The 22,244-nt window shown below is 35.9% G+C and overlaps 1 protein-coding gene across 1 annotated transcript in view; it reads left to right on the top strand.

Annotated features, from left to right (window-relative positions):
• The window catches only part of grip2b (glutamate receptor interacting protein 2b), a 258,941-nt gene that overhangs the window by 166,468 nt on the left and 70,229 nt on the right, over positions 1-22,244 (top strand). The window contains exons 3-9 of the mRNA XM_056447878.1: positions 3,759-3,894; positions 7,158-7,303; positions 8,745-8,831; positions 8,933-9,008; positions 14,229-14,374; positions 19,468-19,615; positions 21,662-21,831. Coding sequence (XP_056303853.1) covers positions 3,759-3,894; positions 7,158-7,303; positions 8,745-8,831; positions 8,933-9,008; positions 14,229-14,374; positions 19,468-19,615; positions 21,662-21,831 — 909 coding nt within the window. The remainder of the gene's footprint in view (positions 1-3,758; positions 3,895-7,157; positions 7,304-8,744; positions 8,832-8,932; positions 9,009-14,228; positions 14,375-19,467; positions 19,616-21,661; positions 21,832-22,244) is intronic.

Here is a 22,244-nt window from a genome sequence, read left to right as displayed (position 1 = left end):
CAACAACAAAGAACAGCTGAGGGAATTCCCGTGGAAGATAGAAAGGACTTACGGAGACCACAATAAGTTCAATATCTGCATTACATATCTTGTATCGTACTACTGCAGTCTTACACAAGCTTTCTTTAATATAAATACACACACCTCCACCGTGATGTTTTCCAGTTGTATTTTTGTCTCTGTCCAGTCGAATAGGTGTTCCAAACCCCTCGATCCCTAAAGTGCTATCAGTGACTGAGTCGTCCAGCCAGGTTTTAGTGAATGCTATAATGTGAGCGTTCCTGTATTCATGCATAAAACTCACATTGGCTTGTAATTCATCCACTTTGTATCTAAGCGAGCGAACATTGCCCAAAAGTATTCCGGGCAACGGTGTGAATCTTTGAGCTCTTTAAGGTCTGCGTCGTACTCTGCCCTGGTTTCCACGGCTCTTCCTTACTCCGTTTTTCGTGCCTCGGGTGTTTGTAGAGGTCCGGATTAATAAGAGGCCACTTAGATCCTAAGTTTCTATACATTTAGTAGGTAGGGCTTAAGTAAAACAGTAGTATTTGTTTTATTGTATTTATATCATAAATGTATTTATTTATTTATTTTACGAATTGTAGCTCATTTTATTAATGAATCTCACTGTTGTGAATTTATAGAATATATTGTAACACTGACATCAGTTTATATTGTACATTTTTTCCAAAACTGCAGCTTTATTTATCACAATTGAGAATGGATAAGCTATCACAAATCTGACTTTATTTTCTGTACTTCTGAGGTTATAGCTCATAATTCTGCCTTTTTTTTTGTCGTGATTACAGCTTAATGTTTCACAATTGGGAGTGTATGACCTTTTTCGGTTTAAATCTTGCAATCAAACCAATTTTTCTCCCAAATTCACTGCTTTATCTCTGACAATTGTGAGTGCATAATCTATCCAATCGTTCTGACTTGTTTTTTAAAGTTTAGATTTTTGCAATTCTCCTTTGATTTCTCTCAGTTTTGTGTTTGGCAAAATGGTTTTATCTACCGTTTATATGCAATCTTACAACTAGAGTAAATATCCTTCACTTCAGACATTCTTCAGAATTTCAGTTTTATCTCTCCCAGTCACAAAATTATAGGTTATTGTGCAATGCTGACTTTATATCTCACAGATCAAACATTTTAAGGTTATTCTCCAATTCTGACTTCATATCTTACAGTTCAAACCGTTTTAGGTTATTTCACAATTCTTAAAAGAGTTTCTTTCTGAAAAGAGTTTCTATTTAACAGTACAAACTTTTCTCCTCAGAATTGCAACTTCATGATCTTACAATTGTGTTTCTATAGGCCTTTTCTCAATTCTGAGGTAATATCTGTTTATATAATTGTGGATTTACAGGCCATTTTTAAAAAATTCTTAGGCTACGTCTACACTAATCAGGATGAAAATTAAAAATGACGGTACCATCTAAAATTCAATTCAATTCATCTTCATTTCTATAGCGCTTTTACAATGTAGACTGTGTCAAAGCAGCTTAACATAGAAGTTCTAGTAAATTGAAACTATGTCAGTTCAGTTTTTAGATTTAAACTTCCGTTTAGTTTAGTTCAATTTAGTTTAAATTTCACTGCTGAAAGTCCAAACACTGAAGAGCAAATCCATCGATGCGCAGGTCCACAAGTCCCAAACCAAGCAAGCCAGTGGTGACAGTGACAAGGAACAAAACTTCACCAACTGATGAAAGTGAAGGAAAAAACCTTGAGAGAAATCTGGCTAAGTTGGGTATGATCATTCCTCCTCTGGCCAAACTTCTTGTGTAAAGCTGCAGTCTAGGTGCTGGAGGCTGGAGAATGCTGGACGTCCATTGTGGAGAAGCTGTAGGTGTGTGAAGGTCACCTACCGGTGTTCAGGCTGGCCCATGAGATCAATGGGGAGACTCGTCTATCACTGGAGTCTTTCAGGAATCTTGCTCTCCACCGCTCTATGACCGCCACAGAATCTGCTCAATATCCAGCCTGGTCCAGGATTATGGAGACCTCTAGAGGTCCTCTATGGTTGGCATCATCTCTTCATAGGTCTTGTATCACATAAATGAGTGGGGATGAGTCTGCTTCCGCCGATGAACAATATATCCTAGTAATAATTTGTGTCCTTTAAAGAGAGGGAATGTGGAACATGTAAAAACTGACATGAATCTTTAATAAAGCTGCCAAAATGGACAGCATTCAAAACATCTGCTTTACAATGTCGTCCATCATGTTAGCTGAATTGGTCACATGACTAAAATGCATTATCATTTGCGAAAGCCTCCATTTTCACAGTCTACACAGCAACACCAAAAAAGCCTTTTAAAATGTATCTACTTTGGACAACATTTTCGTTTGCTGAAAAGCCATCTCAGTGTGGACAGAAATCTGAAATGCAGAGAAAAATGTGTTTTTAAACAAAAAATTTGTTTATATCTCACTTATCTGACATTTTTCTCAAAAATACAATATTGTGAAGGTGTCTGCGGGGTCTTAAAAAGTAGTAAAAGTTGATCAATAAATTATGAGAAAATTAAGGCCCTTTAAAGGTATTAAAAAGTCTTAATTGTGTTTTTACGAGGTCTTAAATTTTGTTCAAGTGTTGTCCAAAGTGTTTGACTCCAAAAAAAGCATAAATATATTTATTTTCCTCCTAATATTAACAACGGCGTGCTCCTGCCACACGACTGGTTCGGGCCAGGGCACGTCCGGCCAATCTCTTCAGTCCGGTTGATGTCACATAATTTGGGACAAACGCAGGAAAGATGATGTGACGCTCTCCCCATGTAGCAAAACCATAGAGCGAAACAGACGGAAAATGGGAAAATGAAAGTTTAGGTACTAAAGACGAGTTTACATTGGCTGAAGCCTGTTGCTGAAAACAACTGTGTAATAATAACAACTGTTTATTAAAGTAAAGGTTTGATACTGATTAAAAATTGAAGTGGCGATGAGGTCTTAAAATATTATGAGAAGGTCTTTAAAAAGTCTTAAAAAGGTATTGAAATCACGTTTAGGATTCCTGCATATCCCCTGATTGTTCAAAAAAAATTTTAAATGTTAATATGTTAGCTAACAGTTGTAAGAAATAGCTTTCAATGTTAAGAAGAAAAGTCAGAATTGAATCAAAAAGAGATTGTAAGAGAGAAAAAAAGTGCAGAAAAAACAAGCTCTCCTAGTACCCATAGACTTTATAGAAAGTTGGCATAATGACAGATTAAGGCGCTTTCAGAGCTGACATTACAGAAATCATTATCACAGTTACGTAAGATAGAGCTGATTGTGTGCAATTCCTCGGCCCATTAAATTTTTTACTTGTGGAAAACATTGGTGCTCCAATCTGTTCCCATTCAAACCCACACAGTTGCTGGGGTTATTAGATTAGACGCTGAGAGAGATTTCATGACACAGTTGGATTCAAGAAGAAAGTGTGGAATTACAATTTCAGCCGTACTACTGGTGCGTGATAGATGTTTTCTTTCATCTGTCTCTGGATTCGGATTTTCTGCTTAAGAATTCATACAGTCACAGCATGAGCCGAATAATAGTGTAAGTTAGTTGTGGTGTAATATTTTTAACAATGTAGAGCGTTCGTAATGTTGAGGATTCATAATTAAAATATCTCATCTTTAGTTAGATGGGGGAAATGCAGTTAATTTGCATATCAAATATAATTTCTGAGGCCATTTGCCATAATGTCATAATACCACATTGCTATTTCTTTTGTGTGTGTGTTTGTGTGTTGTGTTTCTGCCCAGAAGAGCTGCGTGGTGTTACATTGGTTGAGCTGATTAAGAAAGAAGGAAGCACTTTGGGTCTCACAATCTCGGGCGGCACAGACAAGGACGGCAAACCACGCGTATCAAACCTGCGGCCGGGTGGACTAGCGGCTAGGTGAGGACTGGATATGAAGAGATCAATGAAACCTTACATATTCATGCTAAAATTCACAAATATTAATGTAAACTTTATCTGCTAATCATGGAATGTCAAAGTAATCCCTTCAAATTGCAGGAAAAACACCAAGCCAAACAAAATGAATGTGCTAAATGCTCATTATAATGTGGCTAATGTGGGCTACATTTCTGAACGCAACAGTGCAATGAGTAGTAAGATGTCAACTTTGTTAAAAACTTTAATTGCTTGTATCAACTAATACGCAACTATGACAAATCTGAATATATAAAAGTAGGTATTCATGCTAATTTTGCTAAAGTGTGCAAAAAAGTGGACACTGATGGAATTTTCATTTATTCTCAAAACACATCCATAACTCATTAAGAGAATAAACTTAACCCTTTTAGACCACGGGCTGCGGCGCAGAGCATATTTTTCCGTCCTTAAAATAGCAAAAGTGGATTCAGACATGGCCTTAATGTGCCCTACGCTTTAGACTTTGCACCTAGATCGTCAAAATAGAGCCCTAGACCTGCTTTCAGCTGGTCTATTAGACAGTCTATTTTAGTTCCTCAAAATAGCAACACCCCAACAATGTGCCTTAACACACCTCAAAGTGGCTCAAATTGATTTGCTATGTAAACAATGTGGTGGAAAACAAAAAAATTAAGGTTGCGGTGGTTTGAAATAGCAACTCGTAGGGGCAAACAGGTCTTGCGCCTTATTGCGCTGGGTGTATAATAGGGCCCTATGTGTCATTGCGACTAACAATTTGATACATTTTGGAATGCAACACTAATTTACTTATTGTTACTTTTCCTGAATTTGGCATTAGTTTGACATAAGTGTTACTAATGCTAATTCAATGAAATGGAATTATTAATGTAGCTATTAGCTAAATGTAAAATTAGCTAACAATCTCAGCAAGATGTACGCATATTTTTGTCAATGTATGTACAGAAAGGTTTGAACGCAGCATTGCTTAAAATGGGGCATGTACTGTAGCTACAAGTGCCAACATTATCGCTACATATATTCACTTTTGATTAAAGTTATTTCAGCAATGTTTAGTATGCGTCAAAGTTTTCCCATCCTGAGTCTTTTCCTCTTTCCTCATGTCTGGTATGAGGATGTTATGGAGCGCGTCTGGGCTGATGACACATTTTGTCAGGCATCATTGTGCCAGCTCATGTACGCCCAGAGGACAAAGGGAATGAGTAGCATTCATTTGTCTAATTAGCATCTAAATGAGCATATTTATACTCCCTGTGGGGTGTTCAACAACCGATAAGGAGTTCTCACTTTGCTTTTATTTTCCGCTCAAAATATAATTAATTTCTATGGTTTTGACCATTGATGGAAAGCTTATTTCAACCATCTGCCGTTATCTTGGTCATTTTTCTGCATGTGGAATGTTAACAAAGCTAATTCCATCAAATGGTTGAAAAGCTAATTACACTGCTGAAATAAAAACAATAAAAACCATCATAGAATAGTCTAATGTTTTCCTCTAAAACCAATGTTAACCATCAAAACCATTATGTTATTGGTTTTAACATGCTACCATGCTAGAAAACAAAATAGAAAACCAATATAATGTCCTTTAAAACCATTTGCCCCACTTTATATTGTGGCCTTGACTACTAGGTACTTACATAATAAATCAGCAAGTAAATAAGTAATTACAATGTTCTACTATACATAAAATATTGCACAACACTTGTGGTTCGACTGAAGTAAGAAACCGGTATGGTAAAGAACAGGTTTCGAGGTTTGGGTAGGCTTGAGGGGTGGGTTAAGGTGTATAGGATGGGTCAATGGTGTTATTATAAATGTAAGAACAGGAATTAAACATGTGTTTGCAGATCATTTTTAAAAAGATGAGTGCAATGTAAAAACATACTCAACAGGGAATGTATTAGTGAAAGTATATTTTGCTTTACACTCACGGCCACTATATTAGGTACATTATTGGACCCTGTTTTGTTTTCAGAACTGTCTTAATCCTTCGTGGCAAAGATTCAACAAGGTACTGGAAATATTCCTCAGAGATTTTGGTCTATATTGACATTATAGCATCATGCAGTTGCTACAGATTTGTCGGCTGAACATCCATGATGCGAATCTCCTGTTCCACCACATCCCATAGGTGCACTATTGACTTGAGATCGGGTAACTTTGGAGGCCATTTGAGTACAGTGAACTCTTTGTCATGTTCAGACCAGTCTGAGATGATTCGTGCTTAATAATATGGCGCTCTATTCTGCTGGAAGTAGCCATTAGAAGATGGGTACACTGTGGTCATAAAGGGATGGACATGGTCACAACAATACTCAAGTAGGCTGAGACATTGAAACGATGCTCGTTTGGTACTAATGGGCTCAAAGTGTGCCAAGAAAATATCCCCCACACCATTAATCCACCACCACCAGCCTGAACCATTGATACAAGGCAGGATTTATCCATGCTTTCATGTTGGTGACACCAAATTCTGAAACTACCATCTGAATGTCGCAGCAGAAATTGAGACTTATCAGATCAGGCAACGTTTTTCCAATCTTCTATTGTCCAATTTTGGTGAACCTGTGCAAATTCTAGCCTCAGCTTCCTGTTCTTATTTTACAGGAGTGGCACCCGGTGTGGTCCTTTGCTGCTGTAGCCCATCCGCCTCAAAGTTTGACATGTTGTGCGTTCAGAGATGCTCTTCTGCAAACCTTTTTGCAACGATGGTTATTTGAGTTACTGTTGCCTTTTTATCAGCTCGAACCAGTCTGGTCATTCTCATCCGACCTCCGGCATCAGCAAGGCATTTGCAGCCACAGAACTGTCGCTCCTTGGATATTTTGCTCTTTTTCAGACCATTCTCTGTATCTCTCTTGTGAAAACCTCAGTAGATCAGTTGTTTCTGAAATGCTCAGACCAGCCCGTCTGGCACCATCAACCATGCAACGTTCAAAGTAACTTAAATCACCTTTCTTCCTCATTCTGATGCCTGTTTGAACTGCAGCAGATCGTCTTCACCATGTCTGCATGCCTAAATGCATTGAGTTGGTGCCATGTGATTGGCTCATTGCAAATTTGCATTAACAAACAGTTGGACAGGTGTACCTTAAAAAAGTGGCCGATGAGTGTATACTTTCTGTATTCTTTTATTTACTTGCATTTTTTTTATTTCAATACAAATCCATAGTATTTGATAATTGCATTTAAGGAATGAGTGCAATTTTGTCATAATTGGGTCAAGTTTTGATGTGTTTCAGGAGTGATCAACTCAACGTGGGCGACTACATCAAGTCCGTCAATGGTATCAACCTAACCAAGCTGCGTCATGATGAGATCATCAGTCTGTTAAAAAACGTAGGCGAACGCGTCGTGCTGGAAGTGGAATATGAACTGCCTTCAGCTGGTAGGAAGTTGAGTATTCTGGCTCTTGCCTGTCTTGTGGCATGTCCCTGTCAATTTAACCCACTCTGGTTTCCCCCACAAGTCCAAAAACATGTGGTATAGGTGAATTGGGTTGGCTAAATTGTCCGTAGTGTATGTGTGTGAATGAGTGTGTATGAATGTTTCCCAGTGAAGGGCATCCGCTACGTAAAACATATGCTGGATAAGTTGACGGTTCATTACGCTGTGGCCACCCTAGATTAATAAAGGGGCTATGCCGAAAAGAAAATGAATGAATGTTAAGTGTTCAGTTAAGTGTTTGAAATAAATTATTCTGTAAGAAGATTCTGTAGTTATGTGACTACTAGTCAGGGCAGATCAATGAAATCAGTTAAACCTGTTTTTTCAGCATGGGGATTTCTTGGGTTTCTTCACATGTAGTGTATTTGGAGTTTTTATGAGTGAGCCCTCTGCCCTTTGGAGAAAATTGACTACTGATGGCACAGGATGTGCGTGACAGTTGTAGTTTTGATCAATCGCGATTGTAATTTCCTTTCGAGTAATTGTCCAGCCCTAGTCTTGTACCATTGTTGCTGATTCAGGTGGATAGCGATAAAGAGCATTATCTAGAAAATATTAAAAACCCAATAAAATGGTTTTGACCAACCCAATGCCATGATATTAGTGATTGATGGGGGTAACCTTCCTGTACTACACCATAACTTTATACCTAACTGCTGTGGTAGTAGTAGATAGTGAAGTCTTTCTACTGAAACCCTTGTAACTTTGGCCCTTATTTTGTTTGAACCAATTATTTTCAAACATGTTACTTTGGTATAATAAATAATCCAAATGTTCCTTTTATTAAATTAGTAATTTCAAGGCAATTCCTACAAACATGACCTGAAAACGTGACCTGATGAAGACCTTTTAGGTCAAAATGTTGTCCAATTAAATAATCTTTTAAGAGCTAAATAGACAGTGTGCCGATTCTTTTTACAATTCCTACAAACATTCCACTGGTACATAACACTAATTTTGTGGTCACATATCTGCATTTTAAGTTAATCATTTGGCCAGATTTTTTACATTATCAGATGACCCGAGAGCATTATAAAAAAAAAAAATAATAATAAAAAAAAAATACTGGCCGACCTCTAGTTAATATATGGCTCTAAAACCCATCTGGAAACTGTGGTTCTTATGGCTTGATGTGATTGTCTTTGAATGGTTCAGGTTGGCATGTGTGGTGATATATTGTGACCGTTAGCCAGTCCAGCTTGTGCATGACAGATAAATTGTCTGTTTTATAAGCTCAGTGTCTCTGGCTGACCTTCTGCTGAACGTCACTTTGCATCTGGGTTTATTTATCTGATTGTCCACTATATCTGGCTGCTCGCCCAGTAAAAGGTGCTGATTTAGAGATGCTGTTGCCTCTCTTGTGTCTCTGTTTTCACTCTCAGCGCCAGACAGTACCTCAGGTGTTATTTCCAAGACAATCGAGATCTGTTTGCAGAAAGAGGGCAACAGCTTTGGCTTTGTAATGCGAGGTGGGTTATGGTTTAATTGGGTTTGCTGCAACTCTTTAAATTACTTTAATAGAGTTTCATATTCAACATTAGGTTACAGGTGCTTGTGTGTTATAATACAGGTGGAGCCCATGAGGACTGGCACAAATCTCGTCCCTTGGTGGTCACGCATGTACGACCAGGTGGTCCTGCCGACAGGTAATGCACAACTCAAAATTAGACTTTTCAATGCAATTTATATAAAGACAAATATGTGTTTGTTTTGACACACACAGCAAAAATATATGTGTAGTTTTTGGATTGGAGTTGCATTTAAATACAAAATTGATCTATGAGTGTCAGGGTTGGTGTAAGGAATGAGAGCAAGGACTCCAGTGCAATACAAAATAGGTAATTGTTTAACATGCAACAAATAAGACATGACTGGACTGGCAGGGATGAGCTGGACTGGACAAAACATATCAAGATACTGGACTGATGACATAAGATGAACTGGCACCGAACCGCAGACAAGAGGAGACTATAAAGGAGCAAGAATTAAAAAACAAACAGGTAAACTGATAAAAGTAATAGTGGGTTAACAAGGAGGGTGGGACTACCGAGAAAACAGGACTAGAACACGCAGCCAGTGAGAGAACTCATTAACCACGTGTTCACATGGAACACAACATTAAAGCACACAGTGCATGTAAACATGAACCATGTGCTAAACACAACACCAACAGAAGACTGAACGCAAGACACGAGTACACGATAGATAAAAACACTTACCGTGCACTCACACTTGCAACGTGCGTGGTTCATCCCAGTGCCAACCAAAACTGAAACCAACTAGACTGAGAAGCTGAGAATGAAACAGCATGCGGCAGACAGAACAAACACAAACACGAGGATGAGAGTGTGCATCCCGAGCACGCACAGACCTGACCAAGATGGCGCTCATACAAAGATGACGACAGACAGGAAATATGTCAATACAGTCACTATAGTGAAAGAAACCCCACCTTCGAATAAAGGAGCCAATCATCAGTCGCTCTAGACTGACGATTCTCTGAGGGTGGGGCTCAGTCCAGATGTGTGTTTTTATGACTGTTTATGCAGCTTCATTTTTATGAATCACATGGGATTGTCAAATGTGCAGAAATTTCAACCAATTCTTACCTCACAGATATGAGAAATATATCTACTAAAAACTTGAAATCTCTCTTCTTAAACCAAACTACACTTTAAAACAAATGTTCACTGGTTTTGCAATTTGTAACAAACGTAAGCTAGTCTGTCCCATTTGACCTCATGAATTCCAACCTCCACCATTCAAACACAAATCACATCATGGAAAACCACTTGAATGCCCAAAAACTTGCAAACAAAGAGGCTGTTGTCATTTTGGAAAAAAAAATTGCAGTTAGGAATAGGTTGGAAATTACTTCAGAATTGAAGCTTGATCAGACGTGGCATTTTTCTAAGGATGATAATGTGTAACATGTAAGTTATTGATTCTTACAGTTGTTACATAGATTGATGGACAGGATGACATCTGATCCTTCAGAAACAGCCATTAAAGGAGGTTGGTGTCGTGATCTCGCTCCCTTCAATTACACAAGCACGTTAAGTTGGGCAACCTGAAAAAAATAATCAAATTTTTGGCATGTTTCTAACACAATTTAAGACACTGTTGTTAAATTTAACTGGTGCTTCCAGATATGAATTTTTAACTTAAGCTTAGCAAACAGTTTTGGATTATTTGATGTCTCCCAATTCAAATAGGTTGCCCATTTCAAATAGCTTGCCCGAGAGATGTCTAAGCTAACTGAATTAGTTAGTTTAGATTGATTACCAAGCTAAATGTGGAGAGTGCAGAATAGACCCTGCTGAAAAATCCAGCTTAAACCAGCCTAGGCTGGTTGGCTGGTTTTAGCTGGTTGACCAGCCTGGTTTTAGAGGGGTTTTGGCCACTTCCAGGCTGGTTTCCAGCCATTTCCAGCCTGGTCTTAGCTGGTCAGGCTGGGAGACGACCAGCTAAAACCAGCTTGACCAGCCTAGTCAGGCTGGGAGCCCAGCCTAAACCAGCTATGTCCAGCTTAAACCAGGCTGGTCAAGCTGGTTTTAGCTGGATTTAGCTGGTCATTTTCCAGCCTGACCAGCTAAGACCAGGCTGGAAATAGCTGGAAACCAGCCTGGAAATGGCCAAAACCCCTCTAAAACCAGGCTGGTCAACCAGCTAAAACCAGCCAACCAGCCAGCCTTAGCTTAGTAGGCTAACTGATTAACATGTATAAAATACAGGACATGATGTTAGCTTAGCAAGCTAAATAATTAACATCCTAATTGTAGGAAATACAGAACAGAATATTAGCTTAGTATGCTTACAGATTAGCATCCTAGTTGTAGGAAATACAGAACAGAATGTTAGCTTAGTAGGCGACAGTATTCTCAGCAAATGCATCCTTATTAGGCTAATTGATTAGCATGTCAATTGTAGGTATACAGAAAATAATGTAAGCTTAGCATGGCAACATATTAGAAAGCTAACAGTAAAGAAGATTAAGAAATGCTGGACAAAATGTTAGCATGGTTAGCATTGGCAACTATGCATAATGCAACACAGAATGTTAGGCTAGGTTAATTGATTAGAATGGCAGCTCATTAGCTCAACCAGTATGCTCGTTGTAGAGAATGGAGAGCAGGGGTGCGTTTCCCAAAACCATAGTTAGCCGACTAAGGTCGCAAGTTCCGTTGTTATAAACATAGTTTGTTGATTTGCCGTTTCCCAAATCCGTCACTCCAACGAACATTTGCAAACTGCGTCGCAAACTTGAGCACTCGCAACTACACATCAGGAGCTGTAGTTAGAAACATAGTTCCTGGCTGTGTTCTATTCCCAGTTATCCCCCCTATGGCCTATTCATTTGCAACATTCTAATATTCAAAAATATTCATTAAGGTCATCTCTCTTAGGTGTAATTTGCTTTCTAACTATTTTTACAGTTCAGTTTTAGCGATCTTCATGTTTACAATTGTTCTCTCTTCACAGTGTACTTTGAAAACATTGATGTCATTTTGAACACAGCCTCATGACGAAAAGTGTAGGAGAACTATTATTTAAAAGCGGAATTTATCTTACGTCTCCAAAGCTTGTGAAAACAAAAAGCATACGTTAATTCTTTTAATTTATAGTAGGTTATTTATTAAGTATCTGTACTGTATATGACATGGGCCTGCTGGTTAGAACTTTTTGCTGTGGTTTACAAATGTCAAACTGTAAAAGTAGACTTTTCTAAAAAAAAAAAATAAATAAATAAATAAATAAACAATATCCTACTTAATAATAATAATAATAATAATAATAATCATCATCATCATCATCATTATTAATATTATTTTTAAAGTGTGATTTTTTTCATTTCTAATAAATAATAAATATTAAATTTCATTTTATTATAAATAGCCTCATTATTTATTTATTTATATGATTTTTATATGATATTAGGATACATGTTGGCTTTTGTAAGTGATTTTATGTTTTAGAATAGGATATATCATATTCTCAATAATATTTGTAAAGGAAACACAGGCCATTTACATATATTTCAGTTAATATGGAAAGCGAGAGCATGTTTTTACCAAATCTAATATTGGATTTTATTTTAAATGCATGTTTGTGTAAAACAATAATTTGCACAAAGAAATGATAGGGTTCTTCTCTAAAGAAGTTGTTACTCCACCCCATTTAGAGCATCATTATGGGCGTTTTATTTTATAACTAACATGGTTCAAGCGATGGATCTGCGACAGAGAAACTGCGTTTTTAGGACACACTCGTCACTACATCGTTCTTTTCCCAAACCATGCATCGTATTATGATAGTTCAGCGGCGAGTTACGTCATTGTTTGGGAAACGCGCCCCTGAATGTTAGCTTAGTAGGTTATCTGATTAGAGTAATTGTAGGCTAATTGTTTAACATGTAAACTTTAGAGAATACTAGACAGAATGCTAGCTTAGTATGCTAATTGGTTAGTTTGTCAATTATAGAGTATGTTACTGAAACTTGATAAACTGACTAAGCTAATGTTTCTGTAGTATACCAGATGTATTCAAGGACAGAATGTTAGAATATTAGGCTAATTAGCATTCCTGTTTGTTATCTTTTTAGGTTAGATGGTTAGCTTGACAACTAATGAATAAAAGGCAAAAACACATCAAAGAAATATATAGAACTTGATTATTGATTAGTTGCTTTTTTGGGATGACATGTACAGTTCAATAACTGTTAATTGACACATTTTTAAGAGCAATATTGTCAGATTTATGTTGCAATTTTGTAATTGATTTTGAAAACATATTTAACAGGTACTATTCATGGTTTAGTGACAGACCAATGTGAACGCTACATTTAACAAACAACCTGTATAAGCAACTTCCCTTCTACAATCATCTTCCATGTTTGTTAGTACACTCTTTGCACTTCAGCAAAAACCAGAAAGTAGGACAGGGATTTCTCGCCCAGCTATGATGGCCAGTCATTATTCTTAGTTTTAGGATTTTCCATACCTCTCTTAGTACCAACAGTTTTTGCCTGCTTAAATCAGCATCGCACAACCTGCCAAAAGAGAGAAAGAAATAAATACACTCTACAGTATGTGTCTAGAGAGAGAACGTCTTCAGTAGGCAGCTTTTGATGCCGAAGACAAAGACTGCCTTGATTGACATGTGGAAATTGTATTCATTGTCTCTCCTGAAGGCCCCCAGACGTTTCATGAAGAAAATGTTGTGCTCTTAAACAGGTCCTCTCACATTAATCATTACTGTGGGACAATGAGAGAAGCTTAAACAAGTAGGCTGTGTTACAAAACCTAGTGAGCTGACTACCTAGGCAGTATCTTAAAGCAGCAGTAGTGATTTTAAAAAAATTATTTTCGCTTTTTGTCTGCTAACCAAGGCTACATTTATTTTATTAAATATGCTAAAAACTGCTGTTCACACACACACACATATATACAGTATATATATATATATATATATATATATATATATATATATATATATATATATATATATATATATATATATATATATATATATATGTGTGTGTGTGTGTGTGCTCTTCAACCAACAGCTTAATGGTTTTATGTTCAATCAACTTAAAATTGTAAAAACATTAAGTTAACTTAATAAATTTTTGTTGGTATGATATGAAGGCTTTGTGTGGAACCCAGGATTTTTTACATTTATTTTTTTAAATACTGTACACTGTAAAAATGTCATTAGTTGACTACTTGAATAAAGTGAGTAAACGTGTTGCTTGTAAAGTGATTAATTGTTTTTACTTAAAATAACTATTTTAGTGTTTAATGGCACATGATTCTTTAGAAATCATTCTAATGTGATGTGAATCGTCCATATGTGTTATTGTGCAGAGAAGGGACTCTAAAATCGGGTGACCGGATCTTAAGCGTGGATGGTGTGGTTTTACACAACGCTACTCACAACGATGCCCTTGTTGTACTGACCCAGTGTGGACAAGAAGCCCTTTTCCAGATCGAGTATGATGTCTCCATCATGGGTGAGTTTCTTCGGGAGTGCTTGTTATATATTCTGAAAGGATAAAGATTCCAGATATTTCAGTGAACTAACATTAGTTTTGCGTACGCTCTAAAAAATGCTGAGTTTTCATAATCCAATATTGGGTCAAAGATTGACAAACCCAATGCTGGATTATTTTTTTTTCCAATTCATTTTAAATGACACTATTTAAACCCAACTGCTAGGATACAACAACTTATATTTTACTGTTAACTAGCAAATATTTGGTTCCATGAAGAAACTTTACATCTATGAAAAAAAAAGGTTCTTAAAAAGTTGTTTTTGGTTATTAATATGTTCTTCACACAAACAAAAACTGGTTCTTTTAAGAATTGATAACTAGGAAAACCAAAAAATAAGGGTTCTTCAATGACATCGATTTAAAGAGCAGGTCACATGGTATTTTAAAGTCTCCTAATAATGTGTTGGAGTCCCTTAAAACAGGCTTAAATGCATCTACGATCATAAAAAAAATCGCAATTTTCATATAATATGCACTGTAAAAAAATCCGTAAAAATACAGGAAAAACTACCATATAATTATGAAGGAACTTTCCGTATTTTCATTTTACAGCAATTTTACCTGTATTTTCAGTTACGCACTGCATTGCGGGAGCAAGAATCTCGGCGCGAACAGCGTGAGAAGCCGAGAAAACATACACATGGAGTCCTGCATATTGCTGTTCACAACATCACCACATTCCTCCAAAACTGAAGGAATTTTTGATTTATGCTCTTCTCTTTAATAATAATTGACAATAGTCTTGTTCCCTGAGTCTAGCTATACCGGTATTTCATTCTGAAATGTTTTACTTATGAGGTCATTTTTATATTTTTATTGAAAATGTTTAAATTGACCTCACCATCATGGAGATCAGAGGCTGCTTTAGTTGAGCTCTTGAACCTTTACTCTTCTATCTTAATGTTTCTCTGGCTGTTATAACTGCATTTCTGAAACTCAACAGTTATAGCAAGAAAGGCAATGAAAAACTACACTGTGTGAACTTAATTGTAACAAATATAATTTTTAGTATTTTATAAGTTAAACCATAGAAAATAGTTTTATTTGATATTTTTTAGAATGTGTTACAGCTTTCCATGGAGGTTCAACAAACTTTTATCAAGGAATTAATAAGAAGTTAAAATTGAATTAGTTTCATCCACAAAACGTTGAGATCTCCAGATGCACATTAGGACACACAGACATCAAGAATCAGGATATGAACCTCAACCTTGGTTGCTAAAAAAAGCTGCTTCAATCATTCATGCTGCAATGCATGCTGGGTGCCAGCATAGTACAAAAATGGCAGCATGCATTGCAGCATGAATATATTATGCAGCTTAAATTTCTCGTTCTTTTCTTTTATTTTATGTTGTTTTTTGGGGGGTAATATTTCAATAGATTGTTTTGTATTGTTCTGGGTTGTTTTTATTAGATTTTTATTTTTTGCTTGTCACCATTGTTGAGATTCAAAGACTAATTGTTGATGTCTGTGTGTTTTTTAAGTTTTATCATAGATCAAACATTCTAATTGTGAATGGTGTATTTAAACCTGTTAGACAGACATCTGCTGCTGTAGGTCAGGTGGTTTCATTTACATATGGTGTTCATTTCTCGCTTAAAACTAACAAGATATTCAATGAGTGCACAAGCAGGTAAGGGTGGTTTTGACATCATAGTTGATCCTATCATACTTATTGTTGTTTTTTCTTTTAACTTTTCATGCTATACAAATAGTGTGATTAACACAATTAACTATAGCAGTCAAAATAAAAAACTAGTGTCAAAACAAAGTTGAAGAGCTCAACTAAGGCAGACTCTGACTTCCATCATAGGGACTTCAAATGAACAAAAAAAAATTTCATTAAGAGCTTTTGTTCATGTGACAGAAATAAACTCAAAGGTCAGTAATAAGTGAAGCTCCTGATGTTTGTGGAGTTGTTTGATGATCTCTGCTGAGGTCTTGAGAAATTACATTTTTACTGTGTAATTATTTTCTTTTTAATTAATTAATTTTAATTAGAGTTTTATTCTTAGTTGATTTCATCTTTGGTTTTGGCTGTGTTTTTGGTGTATTTCTTTCCTTCAATGATTTTGCTGTAGCAGTTGTTCATCAATAATTCTCAATCCTCCTTTAATTAGACACTTAATTATCTCATTAACGTCATCACTGTCTGAGTGTTCAACCCTCTGTAGTAAGGACACTAGTGATGATTTTGCTCTGGGATTTGAGAGGTTAAATGTTTTGGATGAAAAATACAGACTGTGGAATGTATTTTTAACAGAAATATTCTGTAAATTGAATTTACGAATTTAAAATGTTAAAGACACTAGATTACTGGCAACCACAGCTGCCGGTATTTTTTTGTAAATTTAACAGATTTTTTTAAAGAAGGAAATTCCGTAAAAAATGAAGAATGTACTGGCAGAAAAATACCAGCACATTCTCTGTTTTTTTTACGAGTTTTTTTTACGAGTACAAATTTGGGATGTTTTTGATACGATTTGTTTGATTCAATTTAGGGCCCCAGATTAATAAAGGGACTAAGCCGAAAAGAAAATGAATGAATGAATTCAGGGCTAAAGATCTATAAAACCCCTACCTTCCATAACCCAACTTTGCTGTGATTGGTCAGGTTGCTAAGTCTGTTTTTATTGTTTTTTTTTTTCTTATATATTCTGTATTTGAAACAAAATACCCATTTCGCAAGGAGCAGACAGGGATTATGCAAATATATTACTCGATCATGTTAACGTATAAATTAATCTTAAATATAACGACTCGAAAATATGGCTCAAATATAATGACTCGAAAACATCACGTCACGACTCGAAAGCATCACAACTCAAAAACAAAACGACTCCTTTTTTTAGAGACAAAATCGGTAACACTTTTAACACAGTTTCATTTGTGTATCTTCACAAATCAATAGAAATGAATAAAGTCATTTATTTTCTTTTTTCATTTATAAGGGATTTATAAAGCATAATAATCCTCACTTTAGATTAGGTCACAAAACTGCATGAAGTTGAGTTAATAAAGCATTTGTTAACATACAAATTAACTATTAGTATATGCATGAATAATAAGATATATAAATGTTAATTTGAATAGTTTATTAATCATTTACTAACTCAATCTGAATGATCTTAAAAAACTACTAACTATTTTTAAATAACTGATTTGTAAATAATGTAATACTTCATTTAGTAATGAAACATAAATCATTAACAAAATATTAAAATACAATTATTAAGAACACTGTAAATGTGGTTGAAAGTCAAGACTACAGCATTTGTCACTGCAGTTATGAACTGCTTACTAACGTTTATTAATGAAGAGTTAATGCGTAACAAATAATGAATTCACTATTTGTTAATGCTTAATAAATGGTTCATAGTGTGTAGTTATTATAAAGTTTTACCAAAAAATCTTTATTTCTTATTCACTTTTTTGATTAACAACTTTGCAGACTGTTTGAACATTGAAGGACAGCTTACAAACTACAAATTAGATATTTTTTCAAAAACCCATATGATCTGCCCTTTACCCAACTTTTTGGAGGGAAATAATGCATTGAGAAAGATCTTGTCCTTTTTGCAGACGTTTCCCAGAAGCACATAATCCATTTATCCATCTCCACAATTTCATAAGTATGAACAGCAGGTTGTTGACCTGCAAGAGTGAAGAAAAGCCCTTGTGCATTTACCAAATGCTGCGAAGGCTAATTTAGAGTAGACACAATTAGCATAACGCCCACTGTTGTTCTCCTTGTAGAGTCAGACAAGGTCGCATCCTAGATAATGGAAATCTAACACTTTCACACCTCAGAGTCCAAAAATACTCTATATTGAATCTACAGACCTCAATTTATTTTAAGTGGGATCTGAAAAGTTTTGACATCATTACAAACAAAATAAGGCCATAATGAAGTTCGTCTCAAGAGTTCAAAACAGCTTGCTCAAACAAACTTTCTGGAAAAGATTTCTCCCAATGGTAAATTCTCAATGGTCTGTAGTGATGTAATATGCATGTGTGTTTCTGATGCTCCTTCCTCTTTGAACTAGTTAATTTTTCAATAAAATAGGTACAGTTTAGCCACAATTAGCATAATGCTCAAAGTTATTCTCTTTGTAGAGTTAAAGGGGTCTTGTTCCAGAAAGAGAAGGTTCGGTGTTCAGAACATCCTTAACTATCTAAAATGGCTTTCCAAAGGCTTCAGTATATCTGTACTTAAAGGTGTAGTTCAACCAAAAATTAAACATTTCTCACCATTTACTCACACTCAAGTGGTTCTAAACTTTTATAAATTAAACTTTTATAAATTTGTAGCTTCTGTATTCTTCAGAATATCTTAATTTGTGTTCAACAGAAGAAAGAAACTCACAAACAGTGTTGGGAGCAAGTGGAGGATGAGTAAATGATGATACATTTCCATGTTTGGGTGAACTATTGCTTTAAATGAAAAACTAGTGTGATGTGATTTTGAACAAATTCAGGCCAAACTTATCAACAGTTGGAATAGCACACACAGTTATTCGCCTTGTTAAGTAAAAGCAATTTTTTTTCCTACAAAAATTAAGTTATTACATAGTTAGGAATTCCAAGAAGCTCTATTGAATCAAGAAAAAGTGATAAATTAACTGGTGTGATGCCATTTAAACAAAATATGACATTTAAAACAAAGTTTTTTTGAGGTTGATTTGGGGAGTTTGGAACTGCATGTCAATTTAATTTGAAAGTTTTTCTCTTTTTGGTAAAGACTTTTGATCTACCATTGGTCAGTGGTGATGATGTAACAGGTAGGTGTGGCTCTGAGGGCCTGCCTTCGTTCACATGGAAATCTTCTCTCTTTAATTTTCTCAGTCGAGTTAAATTACTTTAAACACAAGTAAAACACACTAGAGAGCTTTAAAAGAATCTTAAACTTCTATTTATTTCTAAACTGATAAAAATAATTGTGTTGTGTGTATATCTGAGCCTTAATCTGCAAAATCAATCTGTTCTGAAATCACAGTTAAACCACAGCGTAACAGTGCTATTCTGTCTGTTCTTATCGCCTGGCCCCCAGACTCTGTGACGAACGCTTCAGGTCCTCTGCTGGTGGAGATTGCCAAAGCGCCTGGAGCAAGTCTGGGAATCACTCTGACCACTGCCTTGCACAGGAACAAACAGGCAATCGTCATCGATAAGATCAAGCCCGGCAGCGTCGTGGACAGGTACACACTCAATAGGCCTCATTCAACAAACACAAACAGAGCAAATGGCAGGAAACCTTTGTGGGTGTCTTTGTGTAACAATTCTTATATTCATAAAAAAACAGACATTTAGATTTTGTTTTAATGCTTGAAAATAGAGTATAAACAAATGGTTTTCTTGACCATATAAAATGTTTAACATTCTAAAAACGTAGTCCTATATACATTTCTGGAGATCGTGAATTATGTAGCCAGAAGTACAAATGGCTGCATTTAGTTTCTAAAACAAACATTACAGGGCGGTATTACGATGTTCCTTTTCGCGCTTACCAGCTGACTAATTACATGCGTATGGATGACTTGCCCACTGTTACCAATTTGTCCAGTAGCTTGCCATGTATGTCGGCGGACTTGAGACGGGGGGTAAAAGGGGGCATTGCCCCTCAGAAAGAATTTGTGCCCCCTCAATTTTCATAAAGGATTAGTTCACGCAAAACTGAAAATTCTTTCTGTCATTAATTACTAACATTCCCGTCATTCCATCCTTCAGAACACAAATTTAGATATTTTATAATATGAAAAAGCAATTAAATTATGAAAATTGTGAAATTAAAGCAAGAGCCCAGAGATCAGGTCCCCTCGTCAGGTCATGGTGCACCCGTATATAGCTTTAAAACTCGCATGCAGCGGCGGAGGTGCATTCTAAACTCACAAAGAAAAAAATTGGACTAGTGGATGACATGAAGGTGAGCAACCTCATTCAATTCATGTTTTTGTTGACTAATTCTTTAAATACAACTCTCTTGAGCTCTAAAGGGAAACAAGGGAAAAGAAATTAGCCATTAAATTAATTTTAGCAGAGACGCAACTGCCAGTCATTTTCACAATAGTTTTTCAGTTAGAGATTAATATTAGAGTAGCCTATAAAAATGTTTATTTGGACACTGCAGAGTCCCATAGCAGTCTACACTATAATTAATATTTTAATTTATTATATTCGATGTTAATAATATTATTAAAAGATATAAAATTGACAAAACGGAGAACCCTTTTGAATGTTTGCTTTCATTTTCGAATCACTAAAGTGCACATTTACAGTTGTGAAAAGAAACATCCCATTATGCAGCAGCAGTCTCAAGTTAGGACACTTAAAAATGCCTTTAGAGTTTAAAGATGATTGGCCTGCAAAGTCAAGTTTACAGGGTTATAAATGAAATAGGTAGGCTATATAAGTGCGTGAGTGAGTGGATTTGCCGCAGATAAACTTCTCACGTGCACTCCAGGTAGGCTGAATGATCTTTTTTTTTTTAAATATGTAATTTGCTCATGCAAAATTAAACACCAGAAAGTATACTTTAGGCCTATTTTATAGGCTAAAGCTTATCGATTTTATTTTGACTTGTAAGTTCATGGCCCTAAAAATGAAAATGTAACCTGAAAACAAGTTATTAAAATGGGCTTAATAAACAAATAAAATGACGGGTTGGCCTAGTAACGGCCTATGGTGACGTTTTGACAAATGCCAACAGTACAATTTCACGAAAAAAAAAAAACCCACTTATGATAGCCTAATTATATTTATTTGCCGGTTATATGAAAACAAAAACTGCAAAAAAAAAAAAACATAGCTCCTGGGACTTATTTGGCATTCTCCAGAAATGTATATAGCAGTACATTTTCAGAATGAGCCTGTGTTTAAGATGTTTGTAGAACCATTCAAACTAACGCATTGTTAATTTTTAAATGTAACATATGAACCGTTTTTCTGTAAGTTATTATTACTATAGTATGTCTACATTTTTTTTTATGTAAACTGATTTGTATGAATGCATAATTTATTCTCTGTCACAACTTGTCTCTGTACAATACATTCTTATATTATTCTTATATCATTCTTACATAACATTATTATTTCTTATCTTTTTTTGCAGAAGTATCACATGAGAAAAGAGTGACCGAATTTTCACATTTGAAAATAAAAATCCCTTAGTTTCGTGAATTAATTTTACGCTTGAGGTGGCTTTGAACTTTTATGACAGTTCTAGCAGTTGTCTGTTTGCGTCTCAGGTCAGGAGCGTTACATGTTGGTGATCATATCCTGTCTATAGACGGCACCAGCACTGAGCACTGCTCGCTTCTGGAGGCAACGCAGCTGCTGGCCAGCACATCTGATCAGACCAAACTAGAGATCCTGCCTGCACACCAAACACGCCTGCCCGGAAAACCCCAGGACACTGGTGAGCCATGGTACAGTCTGCAGATGAGTGTAGATTTCCAGACACGGATTAGGTCTAATCTGAGACCTCTTCAACAAATGGCTGAAGCTGATCTGAGAATAGACAGAAACTATGTCTGGAAAACTGCCTGAGAATGCAGTTTTAGTCATTATAAATAAAATACAGTACATTGAAAGTCACACTGTACATGAATCATACTGTACATGATTACCATATGATCAAACTTTACATTTTCTTAATTTTTAGTTCTTTTTTTTTCAATGCGGCTGATGGAATGGATTTTATTATTATTGTTATTATCTATAACTTTTGCTGTTATAAGTGTTGTTAGTTGTTGTTGCTTGGGTGTTGTTATTAAGGTTTGTATGGGTTGCTGTTATGCTAGAGTCTTCTACGTATGAGATTGCTATGGT

Source organism: Danio aesculapii, chromosome 22 (genome assembly GCF_903798145.1).
Source record: "Danio aesculapii chromosome 22, fDanAes4.1, whole genome shotgun sequence".
Lineage (NCBI taxonomy): Eukaryota > Metazoa > Chordata > Actinopteri > Cypriniformes > Danionidae > Danio > Danio aesculapii.
The sequence above is the reverse complement of the archived record's forward strand: the minus strand, read 5'-3'. Positions and strand labels throughout refer to the sequence as shown.